At 35.6% G+C, this 23,692-nt stretch overlaps 1 protein-coding gene across 3 annotated transcripts in view; it reads right to left on the bottom strand.

The window, feature by feature from the left end:
• Positions 1-23,692, bottom strand: part of TP63 (tumor protein p63) — a 201,619-nt gene that overhangs the window by 104,163 nt on the left and 73,764 nt on the right. For all 3 annotated transcript variants that reach the window (XM_081138594.1, XM_081138593.1, XM_081138590.1), the window contains exon 4: positions 22,763-22,895. In XM_081138594.1, the coding sequence (XP_080994720.1) occupies positions 22,763-22,895 (133 nt within the window). The remainder of the gene's footprint in view (positions 1-22,762; positions 22,896-23,692) is intronic.

The following is a 23,692-nucleotide window of genomic DNA, read 5'->3' as shown; positions in this document are numbered from 1 at the left end:
TTTCTATAATTAAAAAACACACACCCACAAACCAAAAAAAAGATATGCCCCCAATCCCACACACACAACATAGTTAAAGAAACAACAACAAAAAAGGGCAGAGATGGAGAATATGATTCACCAATATTGTTAATGTCACTTAGTATTTATATTTGGTGGTTTAATGTCTATAACATTATCCTACTCTTTTTAAAACAAGGAACAAAGTTATCCACAAAAACATGTGACAGCCAGTATTGTTCTCTAGATCTCCTAAGAGTTGGCTTCTGAATTTTGAATCATGGTCTGCTAAAAGGAAAGAATTTTGGCTTGGCAACTTAGCTTCTTTGTCTAAATTAACAAGATGTGTACAAAATTAATGAAGGCATACTCAAAGAGATCTCTACCTGAGTCCATCAACCTTATTAAACACAGCTTCACTTCACAATAGTTCCTTGGAATCATAATGGCCTGAAGCTGTCTGAAAGATTTACTATCTGCGGACTTCGACCTCAAATGAGATTTACGAGGGAAATTTTTGAGGAGTAGAATAAACGCACGAATGAGAGTTACTGAGTGAGCCTGAAACGATCTGAAGGGATGTAAAAGTACAGTGAATGCCTTATTGGTACAGTAGGAGTTTCTTTTTATCAGATGCAAATATTATAGGGGAAGTGCATAGAAAGCATTGCATCAAGATAACTTTTAGAGTGATTGCTTCACATCCTGGTAGCTTAGCTTCCCAGAGAAAGGGGGGAAAAAAATCTCTACCACTGGTTTTTCTTCGGGAATCGCTGCACTGATTTATCGATTGTAGAAGAGGCCACTGAGTAAAAGTAGAGACCCCATTGTCTCTTTACATTGGAGAGGCCTTGATATTTGAGGATACAGCTGCCTTCAGATGCTCAGATAAAAGACACTAAGTGAAAAGTAGTAGTATTATCTACTTATTACCCCACTTATCTGCTTATTTCTTCCTTGAAGTCCTACTTCTGTAGCAATATCAATCACTTCTCTGGCAGCTTGTCTCACTACAAAGCGAGGATTTTATCCCCTGGTTAGCTCTTCAGAAGCCGCAGACTTGTGCAAGACTAATTCATTACACCACCAAGGCTGTAGGACAAGATTATCTGGGGGTTAGGGGTGGCCTGCTCTTAGAGCACAATTCTTGAGAATTAAACAGAAATTCAATCTACCTTTCCATCAAACATGATAGTCTAGGCACTAAACTTGGCATTGAGTAAGCACCCAACACATTAGAGGGAAAGTCTTGATACTGTCTCCAAGTAAACAAGAGCTGCACTAGGCAAAATGCAATGTGAAACAACTATTAAACACTAGCCAAAGAAAAGTTTAATAGTCTCAAGTTGGTACATATTAACTGATGAAATACAGAGTTTGTTTCAAGGGATATGATGTATGTACTTAATTTTTTAAAGGAAGCATCATGGTATTGTGGTTACCATCAGGAAACCTGGATTCTAGGCTGGGTCCTTGACCAGCTGGCTGGATAATTTAGGGTTTGTCAATTCACTTCTCTGAGCTTCAGTTTCCATATTAGAAAAAAGAAGAAAAAGAAGAAAGAGAAAGAAAGAAAGAAGAAAGAAAGAAAGAAAGAAAGAAAGAAAGAAAGAAAGAAAGAAAGAAAGAAAGAAAGAAAGAAAGAAAGAAAGAAAGAAAGAACCTTTGATACTAAGTGATTTCTAAAGCCAGGTCCAAGCACTGACATTCTGAGTGAGGGAGTACAGGGTTAGGTTATGACTAAAAAAGCTGGTTTTCCATTAAATTCACACTAGGTGTTCCGCTTGGGAAGAGAGATGTAAAAGTTTGGGCCAGGAACAAAGACACAAATTAGCAGACTGTGTATATATGAGCTCCTAGATTCATTATTAAGGTGTGTTTATTTAACTGTCTTCATTAGTTGCTCTTAGTACATCAAAGGAGTGTTTCCAAACCCTTACAATTAGCCATGTAAACAAAAGGACAATTTATCATTTCGCCATGCTCAACAAACACGGTTTCTAATACACTCACTTTTAATCCTACTGAGGATAATATCCCAGCTAAAACCATTAGGCTGGGCACACAAATACTAAGCAGAGTTTTGTGCAGAAAAAGGTTTCAACATTTTAAGGAGTGAATCAATCAATGAATTTGCTGAATGTTGATGAGAAATGACCTATTGATCAACATTAACGGATGCTGCCCAGACCTTTTCTGCTTTACTTGCATGAGAGCCAAGATCTCACTGTCTGATAACCAATCAACCAAACAAACTTTTATTCAGTCCTAAGTAGTACTGATACTGTTGAGTATGTGCAAATATTCAACTCAGGAGGTCTAAAAATGAGTTTACAATACTATTAAAAAGAAGACAGTCATAAGTAATTGAAGAAAATAAGGGTTTCTTCAAGGCCAGTCAGGTAAGCAATGCTGAAAATACCTTTCACAGTAGCTTTATTAAAAATGTCACCTGTAGGTAGCACAAATTAAAGAACATGTATCTTTGAGACACTATTATTTTAACTCAGAGCTTCAGAACAAGAATCATATTTTCAATTGTTTAACAGTATAAGATACTATGGGAGTCTTTTATTTAGTCATACATACTGACTTGTACACTAATGAAGTTAAATGGCTTTTAATAATATTTAATTACACCAAAAAATCCAGAGTTAATGTACTTAGAATGGCATAAAATATACATTGCATGTGTTTGTGAAGATCAGGGATGATAATGGATGTAAAATAACTTTTTAAACTGCAGAAGGTTATTCAAACATAAGATATTTTATCTATTTGTTTGTTCTTGGTGAATAGGCACCATTCCCTAAACCCTTACTACAATTAACTTTGATTCATTGAAATGAAATCTTCTGACATAAAACATGATTTATACATTGGAAGCGACTGATAAATTTCAAGAGAAAATGGGCAACATTAAATGTTTTGTCCTGCCTAGTACTCTTTAGAGAGTACTTGGATTAGCCTCTTCGAATTTGCATAAACTCAGAGAAAAATGTTCTTCAAAGAAAAAAAGAACAGCCTTCAAGGCAAAATCCTTTTTGATAATTCCCCAAATGCCCAAACTTCTGTTGCTTAATTCTATTGCAAATTGCTTAAGAGATGTCAAAGAAGCATTTCAAGGGAATATTTACACATTCCAGATGGACGGGAAAAATGCAATAGGTAACATAAGAGAAAAGCAAAAACTGCAACAAGGATGGGCAAGATGCTGGTGGAGGGGTTGCATCTAGTTTTCAAAATTTACATCAGGGCAATGGCAAAGTAGCGCTGACCTGATTTTGTTTTTTAAAAATTTAACATTTAACTTTATTTTAGTTTATTCTGAATCATAGACATTAATTTTCAGTCACAGTAGTAATATTTTCTTCTTTTAGGTCATAGTCTTCTGTGTTCTAATTAGGTACCAGCCATGGCATTAGGGAGAAGAACTTGTTAGAGCTCTTTGTGTTTTCTCAGTGGATTGAATGAAGATGGAAGTATTTTTGTTTTTTCTTTTTTTGTTTTTTCCAAAGAAAAATACTGGGGAAAAGATTTCTTAGTCTCCATTACTATTGGACTTATAAATGATTTTTGTCAGCTCTGAAATTTTGAGTCCACACTTTTGACTCTGAAAATAAGCTGATATAAAACTTTCCACCCAAAAGCTTATACAAAATAAAAGTTTATATAATAAACTACAAGTAGTATTAAGTAAAAAATAAAATTATCTTTAAAAATCTGCTAGGTGAAGGAAGAAAAGGAAAGTAATTCCAGGCAGGGAAAACAGTATTAAGAAAAATAATAATAAAAAGCTATGTTAAGGAAATGTTGGCTGGAGTCGAGGGTAGGCTGGAGACAATGTGGGTAGGAGGGGTATAAGGCTGAAAAATAGTTAGTAGCCATATAGCTAAAATGACTTTTTGTTTTTTAATTATAGTTCACAGTAAATACTATATTAGCTTCAACTATGCAGCACAGTGGTTAGACGTTTATATAACTTAAGAAGTGATCCCCCCAATAAGTTGAGCAGCCATTTGGCACCATAGTTATTATATTACTGACTATATTCCCTATACTGTACTTTATATCCATGACTATTTTGAAACTGCCGTTTGTACTTCTTAATCCCTTTACCTTTTTTAGCCAGTCCCGCGCCCCCTTCCCACCTGTCGACCATCAGTTTGTTCTCTATCTCTGATTCTCTTTCAATTTTATCTTTTTTTCTAGATTCCACATATAAGTGAAATCATGTTTTTTGTCTATCTCTGCCTGACTTATTTTACTTAGCGTATACCCTCTAGCTCCATCCATGTTGTTGCATATGGTAAGATTTCATTCTTTTTCATGCCCAAGTAATATTTCATTGTGTAAATGTGCCACATCTTTTGTTTTGTTTTGTTTTGTTTTTAATCTTCATCTGAGGATATTTTTCCCATTGCTTTTCAGAGCAAGTGGAAGGGAGAGAGGAGAGAAAGAGAGAGAAACATCAATGTGAGAGAGACACATCGACTGGTTGCCTCCCTCACGTGCCCCAGCCGGGGATGGGGATCAAGCCTGCAACTGAAGTACATGCCTGTGGCCAGAATCGAACCCTAGACGCTTCAGTCCATGGGCCAATGCTCTAACCACTGAGCAAAATCAGCTAGGGCTGTACCACATCTTCTTTATCTAATGATCTATTGATGGACACTTAGTTTGCTTTCATATCTTTGCTATTATACATAATATTACAATCAACATAGGGATGAATATATCTTTTCAAATTAGTGTTTTGGATTCCTTTGGGTAAATACCCAGAAGTGGAATTGCTGGGTCATAAGTTCTATTTTTAATTTTTTAAGGAACCTCCATACTGCTTCCTACAGTAGCTGCACCAATTTGTAATCCCCCCAACAGTGCATGAGGGTTCCCTTTTCTCCACATCCTCACCAACACTTGTTCGCTGATTTGTTGATGGTAGCCATTCTGAAAAGTGTAAGGTGATATCTCATTGCGGTTTTAATTTGCATCTCTCTGATGATTAATGACATAGAGCATCTTTGTATATGTCTATTGACCATCTGTATGTCTTTGGAGACACATCTATTCAGGTTCTCTGCCCATTTGTAATTGGATTGCTTTTGTTTTTTTGGTGTTAAGTTGTATGGGTTGTTTATATATTTTGGATATTAACCCCTTAACAGAGTATCATTGGTGAATATCTTCACCTATTTGGTAGGTTGTCTTTTTGTTTTGTTGATAGTTTCCTTTGCTGTGCAAAAACATTTTAGTTTGATGTAGAATAATTTGTTTATTTTTTCTTTTGTTTCCCTTGCCCAAGGAGATGTATCCAAAAAAATATTACTAAGAACAATGACAAAGGGTTTAGTTGTCTATGTTTTTTCCTAGGAGTTTTACGGTTTTGAGTCTTACATTTAAGTCTTTAATCCATTTGACTTTATTCACATATATGGTATAAGAAAGTGGTCTAATTTCTTTTTCTTTTCCTTGCATGTGTTTCTCCAATTTTCCAAAAACCATTTATTGAAAAGGTGGTCTTTACCTCATTGTATATTCTCGCCTCCTTTGTCATAGATTAATTGATCATATAGATGTAGGTTTATTTCTGGACTCTCTAGTCTATTCCATTGATCTACATGTTTGTTGTGATATCAGGTAGCATGATATCTCCAACTTTAGAACTGAACTGATTTTATTTTATTTATTTACTTTTTTTTTTTTTTTTAAATATATCTTTATTGATTTCAGAGAGAGGAAAGGAGAGGGAGAGAGAGAGATAGAAACATCAATGATGAGGGAGTCACTGATCGAGCCCGCAACCTGGGCATGTGCCCTGACCGGGAATCGAACCCCAATCACCTGGATCCCAGGTCGATGCTCAACAGCTGAGCCACGCCCAGCTGGGCCTGAACTGATTTTAAATTAGCAGAATATTAAGGACCACTTACTATGTAGTATCCTTTAGGTTCTGTGGGCACTCAGAAGACTCAGATTGCACAAATTCCTTAAGGAGTTAACAATTTAAAGAGATGAGCCCACTGAACCTCCAAGCCATTTCAAATACATTTGCTGAGCACTAACTGACACCAAGCTTTGCAATGAGTTTTACAGAAAAAAAAGTGTGATTCCTGCTTTCATGGAGCTTCAAGTCTGGTGAACAATCTGTTATAATTTACAAATTGGTTTGTGGATCACTGTTGGAATATTGTTTCAATGGTGACAAATTTTCAGTCTTTACAAAATTAACCAAAAATGTATTCAGCATTACCACATTTAGTGTATAAAGTGAGCGATCAAATTGAATGAGACAATTCTAATTTAGAAAAAAATTAGCATTAAAATAAGGACACATTTTCTTATGTTCCCAGCAAGTTTTCATTGAAGATGAGTGACAGGGGGAAGGTAAAGCAACTAAATTGCCGAAGGTGGCCACTTTGAAGCATAGCATGTTTGAATGTCTAAATGGATTTAGTCATTTAAAAATTTTTATTTCTCTTTTGATGCATTTCTGACAGGGTACATAAATCATCTCTAGTGTATACTATTTATTGTAATCACATGTTTAATTAGAGACCATATTATTTTATCTATTTGATTAATTCTAGTCAAAATACTATGCTTCAAATCACTGTCAACTAAGTACAAGGATACCAAGGATCAGACATAGCTCTTCCGTCCACTGGGCATGCACTCTCCGATCCAAATAGCTAACTGATCTGGTTTGTCAGGCATAAATCACAAAACACACACACACAGATAACAAAATTCATAACTCTGTCAAAGAAATAGACTAGACACAACATTTAAGGAAATAAAATTTTACATTCTCTGTACTCACAAATTTCTACTCTGCTATTTAATTTGATCATTGCATAAAATCAAAGTGTTAGAGGCTGATAGAAATGATAGTGCTTTTGAAATTAAACATTTGAAAAATACACATACGAACAAACAGTCAGAAAACAATCGCTAACATTGGTAAAGCACTTCCTAAGTATAGGCGTGATTCTTAGGGCTTTATTTATGTGGTGTGATTAAACACTTGCATTAGCCCATGAGTAAGTTACCATTATGATCTACATTTTTCAAATGAAGGAAGAAACATAGGGAACTGAAGCAACTTGCCTTATGTCACATCACTAAGGAGATGGTAGACATGGGGTTTGAACAGGGCTCCGCAGCCAAATTAACTTGCTTTTGTGCTGACAATGCAATGAAGCTTCTCGGGCCACCTCTGTGCCCATACCAGTGCTTCTTATAAAATGTCATCATTGACCAGGAAGGTGTACATCTGTGCTTTTGTTTTTGTTTTTCCAGGCCTGCACTATTTCTATTATATGCACTTGAATCTATACATGAACCCTGCTACTGGCATCCATACGCCACTGCCCAAGACTTTTCAGTACAAGCTCTTGTAGCAACCTAATGTTGTCAACTATACAACAAGTTGATCCTCACTGCACAGCAGATGTTGTTATATCATAGGTACTTTTAGTGCATATGATAAGTTTGGGATTTTTGGAGTCAGAATTGTTTATTGTTTTATGATAAGAAATAAAAACAATTGTTTGATAGTAGACCTTTAACTTTTTTTTTTTTTTTTAATTTTACTGTTGGTCTTTCTGGATTTCGGAGCAGTTTGATAAACAAACCACCCTTTACACTGTGTTTATTTAAAACAAACCTTTGCTTCATGACTGACTTAATGAAAAGTAATATTTTAAAAAGTCAATACTTATAGAGCTACGTTATTGGGATAATCTCTTTATGTTACTATCTCATTTAGTTTTCAAAATAATCCTAATAATCCCATTTTTAAAGGAAACAAAAACCTAAAGCTTGGAGAGCTTTAGTTATTCATCTACCCACTGTATTAGAACACAGAGCCCCAAGTACTGAGCCCCTGAAATAAATTTCTAATAAAATACTACATGATTTATGTGTTGGCATACTATGTGAGTTTCACGCTTATGCATTGTTCTAGGAAATTCTTGCTACCTAAGTCTAAAATATATATATATCTAGATTTGAATATCAGTTATCTAGATTATTTTGTAAGTGAGGAAACTAAAACTAGTGAGGGTTCGTGACATGTGTTAAGTCACTTGGCTAAATGGTATAGAATTTATTACCAGAAATTAGGTTCCCAAATTTCTAAGCTAGGACCCTCCTCTCTGTACAACTGTCTATTTGTATATAGACTGTACAGCCTATAGGGATATCTGAACCAATACATTTTTTTCTCTTGTAATTCAATCGTAAGTCAATGGCTTGTTTCTATTGCCTATGAGACAATTTAGTTCCCTAGACCTTACATGACAGAAATTAAGATTCATGGCTTTCCAACCAGGTGCTGCTTTTTAGCTGAATGCCTTGATAGATGAGGAAGGTTAGTTTCATCATATTGCTACAGAAGAGGAATCAGACATTAAAACCACACTTCATATTCGCCAAATCTCAAATGATTCCGGGAATTCCCTTGAAAACAAAACCAGCAAAGAAGTGCATATTTTATTCTTTACCATTCAGACTTTCACCAGATGAAGCAAGACATTTAAATTCTACAACACTATGTATCTCATTTCCAATGCACAAATTCAGAGATAGGCTCTTTTACTCTTTTTGTTTTCCCACTGAATTCAAGTCACAGACTATCCCTATTTAGTTAGGAACAGCACCCCTTCAGAATAAAACCTTATGTGCATCATTACCACTCAAGGTTTTTAGTGGGACAAGATGAGCAACCAGGTAAGAAAAGAAAAGAAAGAAACAAGCAAACAAAACTCACAGACACCTCAGTTATTACCCAAGACACTATTAGACCATAAAGAAAAGTTTTGAAGTACTTTACTCCATAATTACTAAATTTCTCTCCTAAATTAAGACCTCTTTATATGTTTGTATGAAGGCAAGGTTTATTATATGACAAGATTTGTGTCCATCTGTAGTTTATATCTTTGGCTTGATATTTTATTATTTGTTAATTTCAAAATACCAGGCAAGACAACATACGCGTAATATTTTCATAAAATCACCCCTAGGCTGTAGGATAAGGGATCAAGGAGGTGTGCCTGTGATAAGCAGGAAAGATTACACCAAGAGAGTTTAATTCCTGTCACCCCAAAGAACAAACGCAATAAAAAAAACAACAAAAAAAAACTCTTTAAAAGGAGCAAGACAACTGTTGTCCTAACTGATTTTTGTTGTTGTTGTTGTTATTTCAAGGTGAGGTGTGTAAGTTTGCTTGTGCATTTTTTTTTTAAACCGAAGAAGAGATTTTGTGTGCAACGTTTAGCAATTTTTTTTAAAGGTGATTTACGCTTTCGGAGAGGTTGATTTTTCACAAGAAATCTGAATGAGACAGTCTGTAGAAAGACATTCCGATGAACTGGTTAGGCAAGTAGTTGTTTGGAAGGAACACTGCCTCCGGGACTTGCTAGGAAGGTAGAGAGGTAGCGCATTAGAGGAGGGAGTGGGAGAGTAACAGGAGTTAGTTACTCCTTTCACTAACTCCAGACAGTTTCATATTTATGACTAATCTTTATGAGTGCAATCCCTCACCGCCCACCTCGCCTCCACAAAAAGCACTGATTGGGAAGCACTCATTTTCTCAGATATAAAAATGTTCCTTTTGTGTTCTAATTTTTGCAAATCTCCCCAGCCTCCTTGCCCTAGAGAACAGAAAGAAAAGAAAGAAAGTCACAGACCCTTTAGATTCCGTGCCACATAGCTATTACTTCGAACCGGTTTTATTATACATTTCAAACAGGACACATGGGTATTCACGGGCTTTCAGGAATGGTCTGGAAAATGGGCGCCTGGCTGATGTTCCCATCAAAGCCACGCTAAGACACAAGAAGAGTCCTGGCAAGACTGAATTCAGAAACAAGGGCTTGGTGACTTATTTATCACAGAGGATGAGAGATCTGACTAATCACCTAGTCCAATGTCATGTTTTTACACATAAAGAAACTATCACCCAGTGTGGGAAATTATTTGTCCATCAACTGAAAGCCAATTAGTGCCAAAAGCATGAGGACTAGAAGCCAAGGCTCCTGACTCTCAGGCCAGTGCTTTTTCACTAAACTTCATGACTGCTGAAGTTTGACTGTCTTCCAAAATGCAACGGATAGTGAAGGTGTAAAATTTAAAAACTTTGAATTTCCTTCCTATGCCAAAGGACTTTCTAAGAGCTTAATTCTATCTGTGATGTGTTAATTCATGAAACTCAAGAAAAAAAGACAATGTACTGGAATACATTTGTTTCCCAGTATCAATTATTCACAAAATAGAGATTTTTTTTTCTTCTTCTCCATACTCTTCTCAGTTTTCCTCTATCCAATCAATTTCAGTAGCTCAGTTGTCTCTTTACAGGCTTCTGATAAAAGACAAATAAAATGCCTTGGTTAAATGTGAAGTGGACTGTATCTATTTAATTCCATAGCAGAGATGGTTTGTGCCGATTCCCTTCATCTAGGGCAGCCAACATCACTAAACCCATGATGCTCCACTAAAGTTCATTTTATAGAAAAATCATCTTGACATCCAACCCGGACATCTAAAAGACAGGGCTATTTTTAAAAACCTTATGTTATAGTCAACTAGTTCTATTTGAAATAAAGGAGGCAGTAAACATCAATCGGAAGAAAGAGTCCTTAATTCCGAGACAAATCATGTATGTGGGTTTTATTTCTAATTTCATTCCTGATTCACTCTTCTGCACCACAGAGGTACACAACTGGGATGTTAAAATACTTGCTCTCTTTCTACCTCTTTAAGAGGGTGTGGTGAGAAATGGCTTGAATAATATCCATTAAGAGCTTTCAACTTCTTGGAAGGATAGTAAGTAAACACAGTGAAGTAAGAACTGTTTTTTTAATCTATAGGTAAATTATATGTCTTTCCTAAACACAAAGAATAACTTTGCTAGACAAAAGAGACCAAAATTAAGCTCACATCACTGCAGACAACCCACTTCTGAGGCACTCCACTCAACTCACATCCACAAAGTGCTAGGCTCATACTGCACAAAGTCACACACACACACACACACACACACACACACTGCATTTTACCTTTTACCAGATCAAGACTCTCATAATCTCTCTAATCAGAAATAATCAACCCAGCTACTGGTTTTATCAGCCTTGTTTTCTATCTACACTTCAGCATTTTATGAACACGGTCCTTGTTGCCTAGTTAGTGAGATTCGCAACTTTATCCCATACTAGGTGGTAAAGTAAAGGGACTCTCATTTTCATCTCTGGTCCTACTCCAAGAACTGGCATGTAGTATATTCTCAATAAATGTTGTAGAAGTAAAAGGAGACAATGAAGAGCTCACTATCTGAAAAGAATAGTCCTTTGCAGAGACTTAGTCATAATCCCAGCACACCACTTCTGGTAGCAATAAGCACATGACATGGAGGAGTTTGAGATCATATGTACTGCAGGCACCAACTCATCCCCAGCTCTCCATCCTCTGGTTACCCACTCCATACCCTATAATCAGCTCAGCAAGGCTGTGTTTTCCTTGATCTGACCCCAACTCAACTATTTGTCCATTCCCATACTCCATCTCTTGCCTGTTGGTTTCCAGCCAAACCAAACTGACCCTCCACCCATTACACAGTTTACCAGATTCATGTCTACACTTAATTCAAGGAGTCCCAATCTGATAGCCACACACACACACATATATATATACACATATACGTACATATGTGTGTGTGTGCATTTATGTATGTGTGTGTGTGTGTGTATTCTGTTGTTCTGTGGGTCTAGGTAATTAAAAAAATAATAATTGCATTACTAGGTGAGGCAAGTATTCTCTAATTTTCTCTAAGCACCACCATTTCTGCTCTCTTTCACTGACTGCCTCACACATTTAATCCTGTTCCAAAACTAAATGAGATATCACCTCACACCTGTCAGAATGACTATCATCAATAAATCAACAAACAACGAGTGCTGGTGAGGATGTGGAGAAAAGGGAACCCTCATGCACTGTTGGTAGGAAGGCAGATTGGTGCAGCCACTGTGGAAGGCAGTACAGAGTTACCTCAAAAAATTAAAAATGAAACTGCCTTATGATCCAGTGATTTCACTTCTGGGAATTTTCTCAAAAAAACCAGAAACGCTAATTCAGAAGAACATATGCACCCCTATGCTCATTGCAGCATTATTTATGATAGCCAAGATTTGGAAGCAGCCCAAGTGTCCATCAGTAGATGAACAGATAAAAAAGCTGTGGGACATTTATACAATGCAACACTACTTGGCCGTAAAAAAGGAAACCTTGCCCTTTGTGACAGCATGGATGGACCTGGAGAGCATTATGCTAAGTTAAATAAGCCAGTCAAAGACAAGTACCATATGATTTCACTCATATGTGGAATCTAATGAACGAAATGAACTAACAAACAAAACAGAAACAAGCTCACAGATAGAGAGGAGACTGATAGCTGTTGGGGGATGGGCTGAAGGGATTGAGCAAAAAAAGAAAAAGAGAAAAAACTCATGGACATGGACAACAGTGTGGTGATTGCCATGGGGAGGGGCTGTGGCAGGATGTGGAAGAGGGTATAGGGGGATAAATGGTGATAAAATAGACTTTACTTGGGGTAGTGACCACACAATACAATGTAAAGATGATGTGTTATGGAATTGTGGACCTGAAACCTATATAATTTTGCTAACCAGTGTCACCCCAATAAATTTAATAAAAAGGGGAAAAAAGACTGTTCCCTAACTCACGTGCATGTTTCTCTCTGCCTAAAATAACTTCTCCCTTTGTCTTCATGCAGCCAATGTATTTCCTGAGCTTTCAAATAGAAATGATCATCAGAATTCCTGCTGAAATTTATCTATACCCTCTTTTGGTTCTTACTACTTTCTATCATGATAAAAGTAGTTGGTATGTGTCTACATACAAACTGGGAGGTCCTTGGAAGCAGAATGTGCTCTTTGTTTATTCATAAATTCTCCCAATTGTCTCAAGTATAGCAAGCATTAAATGCTAGTTAGATGCAAGAGCACTGAGCTTTTTAATGCCTATGAGTTATCATTTCCATAGAGTAAGATGTGAATACTGTCCCTGAAGTTACACAGCCCAGCAGTCATTACTCATGACTGAACTTTGGTCTGTTCATGATGGGTACCCATTTATTGTCTTTTTACTTATGCTTTAAAAGGTAAGCAACAAATATTTTCTTGGTATGATAATTTTGATTATTTATAATCACATTTATTAGCTGTATATCTGTCTCCCTCCACCAACTCTAAGTTATAGGTAATGATTGACTCAGCTATTTTATTAAACTTTGTGCCCCTCATAGAGTATCTTGAACTTAGTAAATCATCAGTAAATACTTGTTCAATTGGCAAGAACATAAATTTGAAATTTAAGTATTTTACCAGGAAAAAGATTCTTATGAATTATCTCTACAATTAAAGAAATACAGATATGAGAACTTCTTTAACATCTTACTGATAAAGACTCATGTAATGAACCATTTAATAAATACATTTCATGATTTCTTCTAAAGTATTATGTTCTAACTTTTTATTTTCTAAATGGCATAACCCAACAGACCACTTCATATGTTTTAAGATGAGTCACAATTATATATATCTATTTTAGAGGCTAGCCAAAAAGTTGCTTCTCTATCATTATGGCTGTGTACCCTTGAGCAAGTCACTCCCCATTTGAAGACTGAGTTTCCCTGCCTATAAAAACATATAAGTTAAGTCACTGGATTGTCCCAGTGATTCTCAAACATCAGAATCGCCTGGAGGCCTCATTGAAAGATTGTTGCCCTCCCTCTCCATTTTTTGATTCAGTAGATCTGGAGTAGAACCCACCCAAAATTATACTTCTTAAAAAGTTATTAAGTGATGTTGATGCTGCTGGCTCTGATACCACGCTGTGAGAACCACTGAATTAAACTCTCCAGGCGTCCATGCCACTCTGACTTTATTATTGTGTTAAGATTCCAACCCAGGAATATCAGTTGTATATTCAATTCTAAAGCTTGTGATCTTAATTATTATACTGGAAAAGGGAAGATTTTATGTTAAAATTACTGAATAATACCTACATAACTAAAATAATATTTAGTAATTGATTTTTTTTCTTTGAGTTCCATCAGACCTAAAAGTCTATCAGCTTTTAAAAGAAGTCAGCTTCAAAAATTGATCTTAGTTTAAAGAAAAACTCAACTTTATCTAGTTTCAAATGGGAAAGGAGAATCTAGTTAGGTTTTACAGCATGCTAGCATATCTTCAAATATTATTACCTTCCTTCTTGGAAATACCAAAATACAAATCTTTACAAATTATATTTTTTCCTGCATCGGTAATTGCTCTAATTGAGATTAATACTGCCATTTTCCAGATCTGTCATGTTCTGATGAGCAACAGCAACATCCATCACCACTGAGAACTGACCACATGCAAGGTACCACGCTAACTGTTTTATATGTCATACCTCAGGTCTCAAAACATCCTTTCTATGCTGTGTCACCCACACCAGTATGGTCATTTTGCAGATGGAGAAACCAAGACTCAGAAACATATCACAATTTAGCCCACACCATCCAAAGAGTGAATGACAAAGCTGGATTCAAATGCAGACAGTCATCAACCTCCAGAGCCTGAACTCTTTACCAGTATCTCAGATAGTAGATGGAAAGGCAGATCGAGAAATTTAGAAAGTTGGATTTAATTCGCTCATCCACAAACTACTGCAAATGTTGAAGTCAAGAGCAGTCAACTTGAATCTCAGTCTTCCCTTCTATTAAAGGAAGGGTGAAAAAGAATTAGATCATGCCTAAAATTCCTGTCTCATATTCTAGATGTTTCTAACTTTTGTAGATTAAAACTATATTAAACATACTGGTTTTCAGAGTAACATGGGCATTACTTCAAACAAACCAGACTCTCTTGAAGTCAGCATGCAAGGATTTCAATCTGATCAGTTTTTAAGAAGATGCAAGGTCAGAATCAGCTCCCCTGTTCTTGCTAAAATCCCTTTCTGTTTATCTGCCCCCTTCAAGTTTGTCATTCTGAATGAATACACACTGAGTACAGTGTCTTGAGTAACACTGTTGAGGTTACACCAAAGACAGGTGATAGGGGAACTATTTCCCTGCGGCTATCATTTTCAACTCTCCCTCCTCAAAAACAGAGGGAGAGGATAGAAGGAAAGGGTTTCTTTTCAAATTAGACACAGAGACTGCAAACACCTTCCCCTAGGCAATAAATTCTCGACCAGTGAGTGCTGCAGTTTACCCAAACACCAAAGCAGAAAGCAAACAGCCCCTTTTGTGAGGGAGGAGCTGTCACCTATCAAGTGATGTTTGTGAATTTCTAGAGAAGAGAAAAAAAGAAAGCCCTTTCCCTTATTTTATTAAGCAGACTGTTTGTTCAAGGCTTGAAATGCATACTTCTGTTTAAGGTAAAGTCCCTGGCTTGGCGCTCTTGAACAAAGTGGTGCCTTCCGATTGGTTACGCTGTACAAAGAATGGAACAGAAAAACAACTTGCTCTTCTGGGGACACCTGAACTCAGTCTAAACTGAATGGGTATTGAGCCACCTAATTAGCTACAAGAGTAACTACCAACCCATTTTCCAAAAATTAGAGGGCTTTTGCTATGTGGAATATGTTTTTTGTTTTGTTTATTTGTTTCATTTGTGTTCATAGAACTAATTCATAACATCTTATTTGGCATAAATTATGGTTGAATGACTATTTTAATGGTTCTTGCCATGGGGTAAAACTAATAGGGAATGCTAAAGGCAAGAGTTAAGATTGCTGGATAGAAAAGGAGGAATGCTATGTCTATTCCCATGTCCCAAACATGCTGTGAGCATAGCTCTGGAAGCCTGAAGAAGACCAAAGTAGAAAGAGGAAAGAAGGAAAATAGCGATGCTGTTCTTGAAATGAGCTCTTGATAATGATATCATACTTACATTTGGGTAGCGCTGTGCATCTCAAGTGCCTGGAGACCAAGACACATAGAAAATAATGTTTGTATGACATATCAGGAATTATATCCTTTCCACTTTTTGAACCAGGAGGAGGCATGTAGGAAGGGAGGTTCAGAATGTTTAAGTGATTCATGCAGCAATGCTGTTACCCAGCCCCCTGCAACCTAACTGAAGCAACTTACTGAAAAATAATTTGCGCACAGACTATGAGCATAATACATATATTTAGAGAATGAAATTTATCAAATGAAGGCTTAAAACACTTGGCATACCCAAAACTACTGTGATACTATTCTATAATATTTGAAAATAGTTATAGGTGTGGTTCAAATTGAGTTATATGTGAGCAAATGTGTATGTGTGTAAAGGCAGGGAAGGTGGAAAAGATAAAAGAGCTATGGAGAGTATGTTTATAAACTTTTAATCAATTAGAAAATCAACGATTTAGTGCTTTGATATGATTCATGATCCTGCCTAGAAAATATAGATATTTATTCATTCTAATAAAAATATGCATGGAATTTTGTATTCTTCCTGATAATATCTAGTGAGAAATGTGACTTTGGTACAAAAGAAGGGCAACGTCAATGATAAATATTCTGTTCAATAAAACAGACTATCCCCTGAGTTCTCTAAAATATATTTGACAGTTGAAAATAACAATTATAACATTGTCTTATGGAGTGTTCAATGTGTATAGATGTAATATACATGACAAGTATAACATCAGGAGGGAGGGCTATAAAACCAATCTTGTGGTAAGGTTTCTACATTCCATTTGAAGTGGTGAAACACTGACTCTCAATAGACTGTGAAAAATTATGAATATTGCAATCCCCAGAGCAACCAGTAAAAATATGCAGAGATATAGCCAAAACCAAAATAGAACAATTAAAATAAAATACTAAAAATAGGCCAAATAATCCATACTGCAGCATAAAATGGAAACAGAAGAGCAATAAATAAATGATTGAAAAAATATCAATAATTACATTAAATGTAAATGATATAAATATATCAATTACTAGGCAGAGATTGCCAAAATGGAAAGAAAACAATCCAACTGTATGTTGTCTAGAAGATACTCACTTCGAATATAATAATAAATATAGGTTAAAAGTAAAAGGATAGAGTAAATATTTACCATGGAAACATTGATCAAAAGAAAGTTAGATTGGTTATACTAATATAAACAACAACAATTAACTTCAGAACAAACTACATTAACAGGGATAAAGAGAAATATTATATAATGATAAAAGGATCAATGGAACAAGAAGAAGGAAGAATCTTAAGTAGTATGATACACCTAAAAACAGAGAACTTCAATGTACATGAAACAAAACTGACAGATTTTTGAAAGAAGAGCCACCTCCATAATTAGAGTTGCCTACTTCAACACTCTTCTCTCAGTAATCAATAGAACTGGTAGACAGAAAATAAGCAAGGGTATAGAAGAATTGCATAATATCATATATTAATTAGATCAAATTGACATTTTAGAACATTTCACCCAACAAAACAGAATACAGTCTTTTCAAGTGTCCATGGAACAGTCAGCAAGATAAACTATATTCTTCCTCATGAAACAAACTTTAGCAGATTTAAAACATTTGAAATCATACAAAGTATGTTTTCAGACCATAAAGGAATTAAACTAGAAGTTAGTAATGGAAAGGTAACTAAAAATATTCAAACACTTGGATACTAAACAACATGCTTCTAAATACATATATGTCAAAGAGAAAGTCTCAAAGGATATTAGAAAATATTTTTAAATGAACAAAAATGAAAATACAACATTTCAAAATTTATGAGATATAGTGAAAGCAGTGTTTAATGGAAAACATAAAAACAAACACTAATATTAGAAGAGAAGAAAGATCTCAACTCAATAATATAAACTCTAATTCAAGAAACTTGAAAAAGAAGAGAAAAATAAACCCAAAGCAGAAGAAAGAAAATAAGACAAGAAATAATGAAGTTGAAAACAGAAAGACAATAGATTAAAAACACTAAAACCAAAAAGTTGAGCTGGTTCTTTGAAGCTAATAAAATTGGTAAATCTCTAGCAAGACTGACAGTGTAAAACAGAGAAGATACAGGTTACTAATGTCAGGAATGAATCAGAGGATATTACAGATCTCAGAGACATTGAAAGAATAATAAGGGAAACTCCAAACAACTCTACTTACATAAATTCCAAAACTTTGATAAAATTAACCAATTACTCAAAAACCACAACTTACAAAAACTTACTCAAGATAAACTAGCTCCTCTTAATAGTCCAATAACTATTAAAGAAACTGAATTTATAATTAAAGGGCTCCCAAAGAGGAAATATCCAGGCCCAAATTTCACTAGCAAATTTTACCAAACATTTAATAAAAAATAATATCAATCACACATAATTTTTCTCTCAGGATAGAAAGGACACCACACACAAAGCATAAATACAGAAGTCACACTAAGGATCACTAACAGGATTTCCAAGATGAAAATGATCACACATCATAACTATCAATATCATCTCACAATGGTATAAAGGTTTAACCCCCATTTGTTTTAAACTGTAGTTTTCTTCTTATCTGAGTCCACAGCTTTTGTCTATAGAATTCCATTTAGTCTGATCAGTTTACTTATTATAAACAATCCTTCAATGAAGCCTTCATTTCAGCATTTATATGTGTGTGTGCATGTGTATCTCTATGCTATGCATGTGTGTGTGCTTGTATGTATACTTTTTTATATTTCTGTGGAAAAGATTTCTAGAAATCTTTTTCTAGAAAGGGTAAGTGCCTTAAAGTTAAATAAATTAGAATGGGCAAATTGCTCTCTAAATATATTATATCAATTTATACTACCACCAGAAGGGAAAAAAATTATTTCCCTGCTATTTCATGAGCACTGATTATTATTAATCATTTGAATCTTTGCTGAACAGATAGCTGATAAATAATGTCATTATTTCAATTCACAAGTATTTTATTAGAGAGGCTGCACATTTTATAGCTGTTAAATGTCTGTGAATTGCCTACACTCTTTGCCAAAGTGGGGAGGGCTTAATCTCACTCATTAACTTTTAAGTATTATATTATTAGGGTTATTAAGCCTTTGTCATGTGTTAAAAATTTTTTTAAATTTGTCTTTTTTAAAATATAAATTTTATCTTAGTTAAAATTTTAAATCTGAGCTTTACATTATGGTTTTAAAATAAATTATTTTCATAACAACTACCCAAACTTGGACTACTTTCTACTGTTTTGATCAATTTGACTCATATTTCACAGTCTGAATAAAAATCACCTCCTCTGTAACATATTAACAGTCTTTCACATGCACAGTAAATTGTTCCTCTTTTATGTACCTTAAAGAATACGTACATCTGTATGACTACTTTTCACAAGTAATTTTATACACCCTTGCCTTTATACTATATTACGGTTTCTGCAAGGCTAGAGGTCATGATTTGTTCACCTGTATCATAAAAAAACAAGCACGTAGTAAATGCCAAAGAAATGCTTTTGGCTAGACCTAGTATGTAAAAATAAAATCTTATATAAATCTTGGGCCATATAAGATGCAGGGCACTGTGTTAGGTGTTGTGGCATAAGCCATTCCAAATACAAATACACTACTGCTCTTTTGGTAAGTAGAGCTGAGGAGTCTTCACATATATCTGGACTGCTACAGTAAGAATTTACAAAAATGGATAGTGTTGGATAATTACCATTCAAATTCCTAGGGAAAAATTTAATTCGATAAAACAGGGCTTCTATCAAAGTATAAAGAATAAACAAATGCAAAATTAATAATTATGTAGCTTCCAGCAATCATTTCAGGAGAGCGCTGAGGTGTCAACATCGTTATCCACCTCTTGACACATGATAGACACGCTTAGACAGTTTACGAATAATGCAAAGCTGAGATATAAAGTCGTATATCAGACATCAGAATCAAGAGCCAACAAGGGCCTTGCTAATCCAAGGCAGCACATTCTTCAGTGACATTAAAGTCATTCCGATGAGGAAGGCATACACTCTCTACAATCCAAATTTCCTTTGTTAATAATCAGAAAAACGCATCGTGATCCCATTTCATGACTAGATGTTAAGGTGAAGGGCATATCAAAAATCAACACAAATGGGGTGACATTCTCAATGTCAAGATTTCTGTCCTTAACATGACTTGTTGTTTCATGTCTACAGATTCATATTTCTTGCATAGTAAAAGAATGTTTGGCTGGGGTCCCAATTTTTTTAATATTATATTCAAGGGGAAAGGAATTTATGTGCAGAGTTTTGGAACTATATAGCTATTAACCTATACACAGGAAAGTGAAAAGTATGCTACCAAGTAATGGAATGAAAGAGCTCCACACCAGTGGCAGCAGCTGTCACTTTAGAAGGATGAGGAATCTCAGAGGATCCCAGCTCTTACTCTCCAAACCAGAATACTAGTTTCTACACCCTGAGCAAGTCCACCATTTGGCCACTCCTGTTGCTTGGAACTATTGTTTTTATCTAGTCTCATCTATGTGGCCTTCACATGTGGACGTATATGAGCATATTGGAATAGTTCTAAGACTAAGTTACACCCAGGAGTCATATAGAACTGTAATCTATTAGCAATGTTTCAGTTCTTTGGAAACAAAAATAAGGCAGCCACGGATAGGCAAAATTTTTTACTTTAATCAAGTTCATTCTTACTCTATTTGTATATTTCTTTCAATACAGTTGTTTCTCACTTTCTATTTTTTACTTCAAAAATTCCTGAGGGCCTATGTGCCAAACATTGTAACAAATACTGGACATGACAAAATATGGTCCCTGTACCTTTTAAAGACAGAGAAATAAACAACTATAATATTGTGTAATAAATAACATGACTAAAAATATACCTAGGTTGCTTCAGAGGAATGGGCTCTAATTCTGACTGGTGGAAAATAGTGATACAAAAAGTTTTCCCAGAGAGGGTAGGATAAACTGGGAGTTGAAGGATGGATAGAAATTGACTGGAGAGGAGAAAAAAAATGGGATGTTCTCAAGGAGAAAATCTCTAATAAAACCAAGAAGCAAGAAATAGCATGGCATGTTAAAAATACTTCATTATGTAAAAATATAATAACAGGGACTGTAAATGAAAAGGCTTGATTCTCAATTTTAAACTTTATATAACTTCTGCTTGATTTTATGAGTCCAAGAGTCAAAACACAAAATCTCTGGAAACAATATGTGAAGATAGGTAGCACCTTCCTGGGCAAACCTATCAATTTAAGAGGCAATATTATTTAGCGAATTGGAGATATTTCTAAGCCACTGTCAAATCAGAATTTATACACATTTATACTCAATAATAATACATTTCAAGGCCTTAAATGTCCTGTCCCTTGAATTTATGTCAGCTTTTTTTCAGTAGCTCAAGGATAACTGAGAACTGTATTCATATTAGAATGGAAGGAGCCAGTGAAGAAGAATATTTTTCCCTTATCAATATAGTGACAAAGCATACGTGTATTTGCAAAGTTACAACTTTCCATTTTTAAAATTTTTCTTTATCGTTGACAGTATTACAGATGTTCCCCCCCTTTCTCCCCCTCCACCCATCCTCCTCCCTGCCCCAGACCTTCCCACACTCTAGTCTGTGTCCATGGGCTATGCTTATATGCATATAAGTTCTTTGGTTAATCTCTGTCCCATTTCCCCACTTCAGCTTCTCCCAATAATAAAATGTACAGTTCATAGCGAAAAGTACACTATGAAAATTCCTGTAAACTCTTGCACTAGACAGGAAAGGCAAGACACACCAAAACATCTACTTAAGTCCTTTCATTTGTACCATTCCTTACTATACAGTAATTTGACACCCCCCCCCCACCCCCAAAAAGGCAAAGTGTTTCTAAATCTCTCTCTTTAATCACATTAGCAGACACTCTAAGACACTCCACCCTCTTTCTAGTTCTTTCCCCCTCCCCATCTTTCTAGAAGTCTTTTTTGTTTGTTTTTTTTTTAATTTTTATAGAAAAAGCAGCAGGACTTCTATGGTAAATACATTTCTTTTAAATGTAGGAAGAAAAAAAAAAGAAAGAAAGGAAGGAAGAAAACTCACCAGCATTATGGACTGCAGAAATACAAGACATTTTATCTAAACATCTCAGAAAAGTATTTTACTCTCATTAACTTATTATACTCCTTAGCTGTCTGGGAGGTAAGTGGCATGTAAGGTCTCACCATTTTATGGATGAGAAACTGAGGCCTAAGGTCATAAGTGACTCAGTGGTAAAGCCAAAAGAAAGCTTGTTACTCATATTTGTTATCTTCTTTCCCCCTGTTCTATTATTAGGGAATGAAATGTGGGTTCTGAGAGAATTTACTTTATCTCCCTTCATTAAAGAAGGGCAGCTCGGTGAGACAGGCAGCCTGCCACAGTGGAAGGTGCTTTGAACAGAATTCAGGTCTAGACTTTGGTTCTGTCTCCACGGCAAAACCTTGGGCTGCTACCATCCTCTCTAAATCAAAATAGAGACAAAGAACAATTCAGATAAAGGATGTAAGAAGTTATTTCCAAGTCCCCACACCCATCAGTGTAAACATGTGCATTATGCAGAGTTGAGGCAGGCCCAGAATCCACAAGCTCCTGAATGTCTCTCTCCTGAGCACATTGGCTCACTTTCCAATGGCCTTGCCCATTCAGAGCCACCTGCCTTTTCATAGCCATGAAAAAGACAGGGGCCACAGAGGTTTGGACAGCATGGCTCACACATTAGAGGAGAGGCACATGCCACTCACCCACATGGGGTCACTCAGGTCCGAGTCTTGCATGCGGATACAATCCATGCTAATCTCAATCTTGTTTGTTGCTCCATTTTCTGATGGTTCATCTACAAAGTTCAGGTCAATGGGCTGAACTGAACATATGGGCCTACCATAAAGAAATAACAAGCAAAAAACAACAACAAAAAAGTTTGTTAGGAGTGGAAAGGGACTTAAAGTGCACTCACCTAGTTGGTAACCCTGAGCTCTTTCTGCCTCAAAGTTAGCAAAGCTCAGTAGTTAGAGTCAGAAACCCTAGTTTTAAATCCTGGCTTAATTGTTTACCAGATATGCAGTTGCAGGCAGTTCAAACCTAAGCCCTATTTGTAAAACATGAATTATAAATCCTGCCCCCATCAAAGAATTACTGGGTGGAACATCGGAAAGAACAAATGTATCAGAGATAGACTATTTTATTACTCTATCCTTTAGGGACCCCAGTGCTCTGATATTCTTTCACCTTCCCTTTAATTTACTCATTTATCCAATTCAAATCTTCAGAAGGGAGATAATAACCCTGCTCCCAGCAAGGCATAAATTTAATGTTTTACTTTCTCAGCAGGGTATTTGCATTTTAAGAATAAATAAGAGCCTTTAAGCCAAAGGGACAGACCTTGAATATCAGGGAGTTGTTGGGGAAGTTATTTAGGGTTGGGCAGGAGATCCCTTCTGATCTTCCAAAACTATACCACATTGGAATAATAATGATCTTTTGGTGTTGGAAAATGAATAAATTTCCACTGCATTTTGAACACAGAGATACTATTGGAGAAATAAATGTTTCCAACAAAATTAACTGATTTTAATTGATTTTAGAAATATGTCTTACTAATGCAATATTGTGTCCATTCACATTTATCTATTTATACTAGTTCAATTACAATATTTTTTGGCTGATTTGATACT

The sequence above is a fragment of the Miniopterus schreibersii genome, assembly GCF_964146895.1.
Source record: "Miniopterus schreibersii genome assembly, chromosome: 5".
Taxonomy (NCBI): Eukaryota; Metazoa; Chordata; class Mammalia; order Chiroptera; family Miniopteridae; genus Miniopterus; species Miniopterus schreibersii.
The sequence above is the reverse complement of the archived record's forward strand: the minus strand, read 5'-3'. Positions and strand labels throughout refer to the sequence as shown.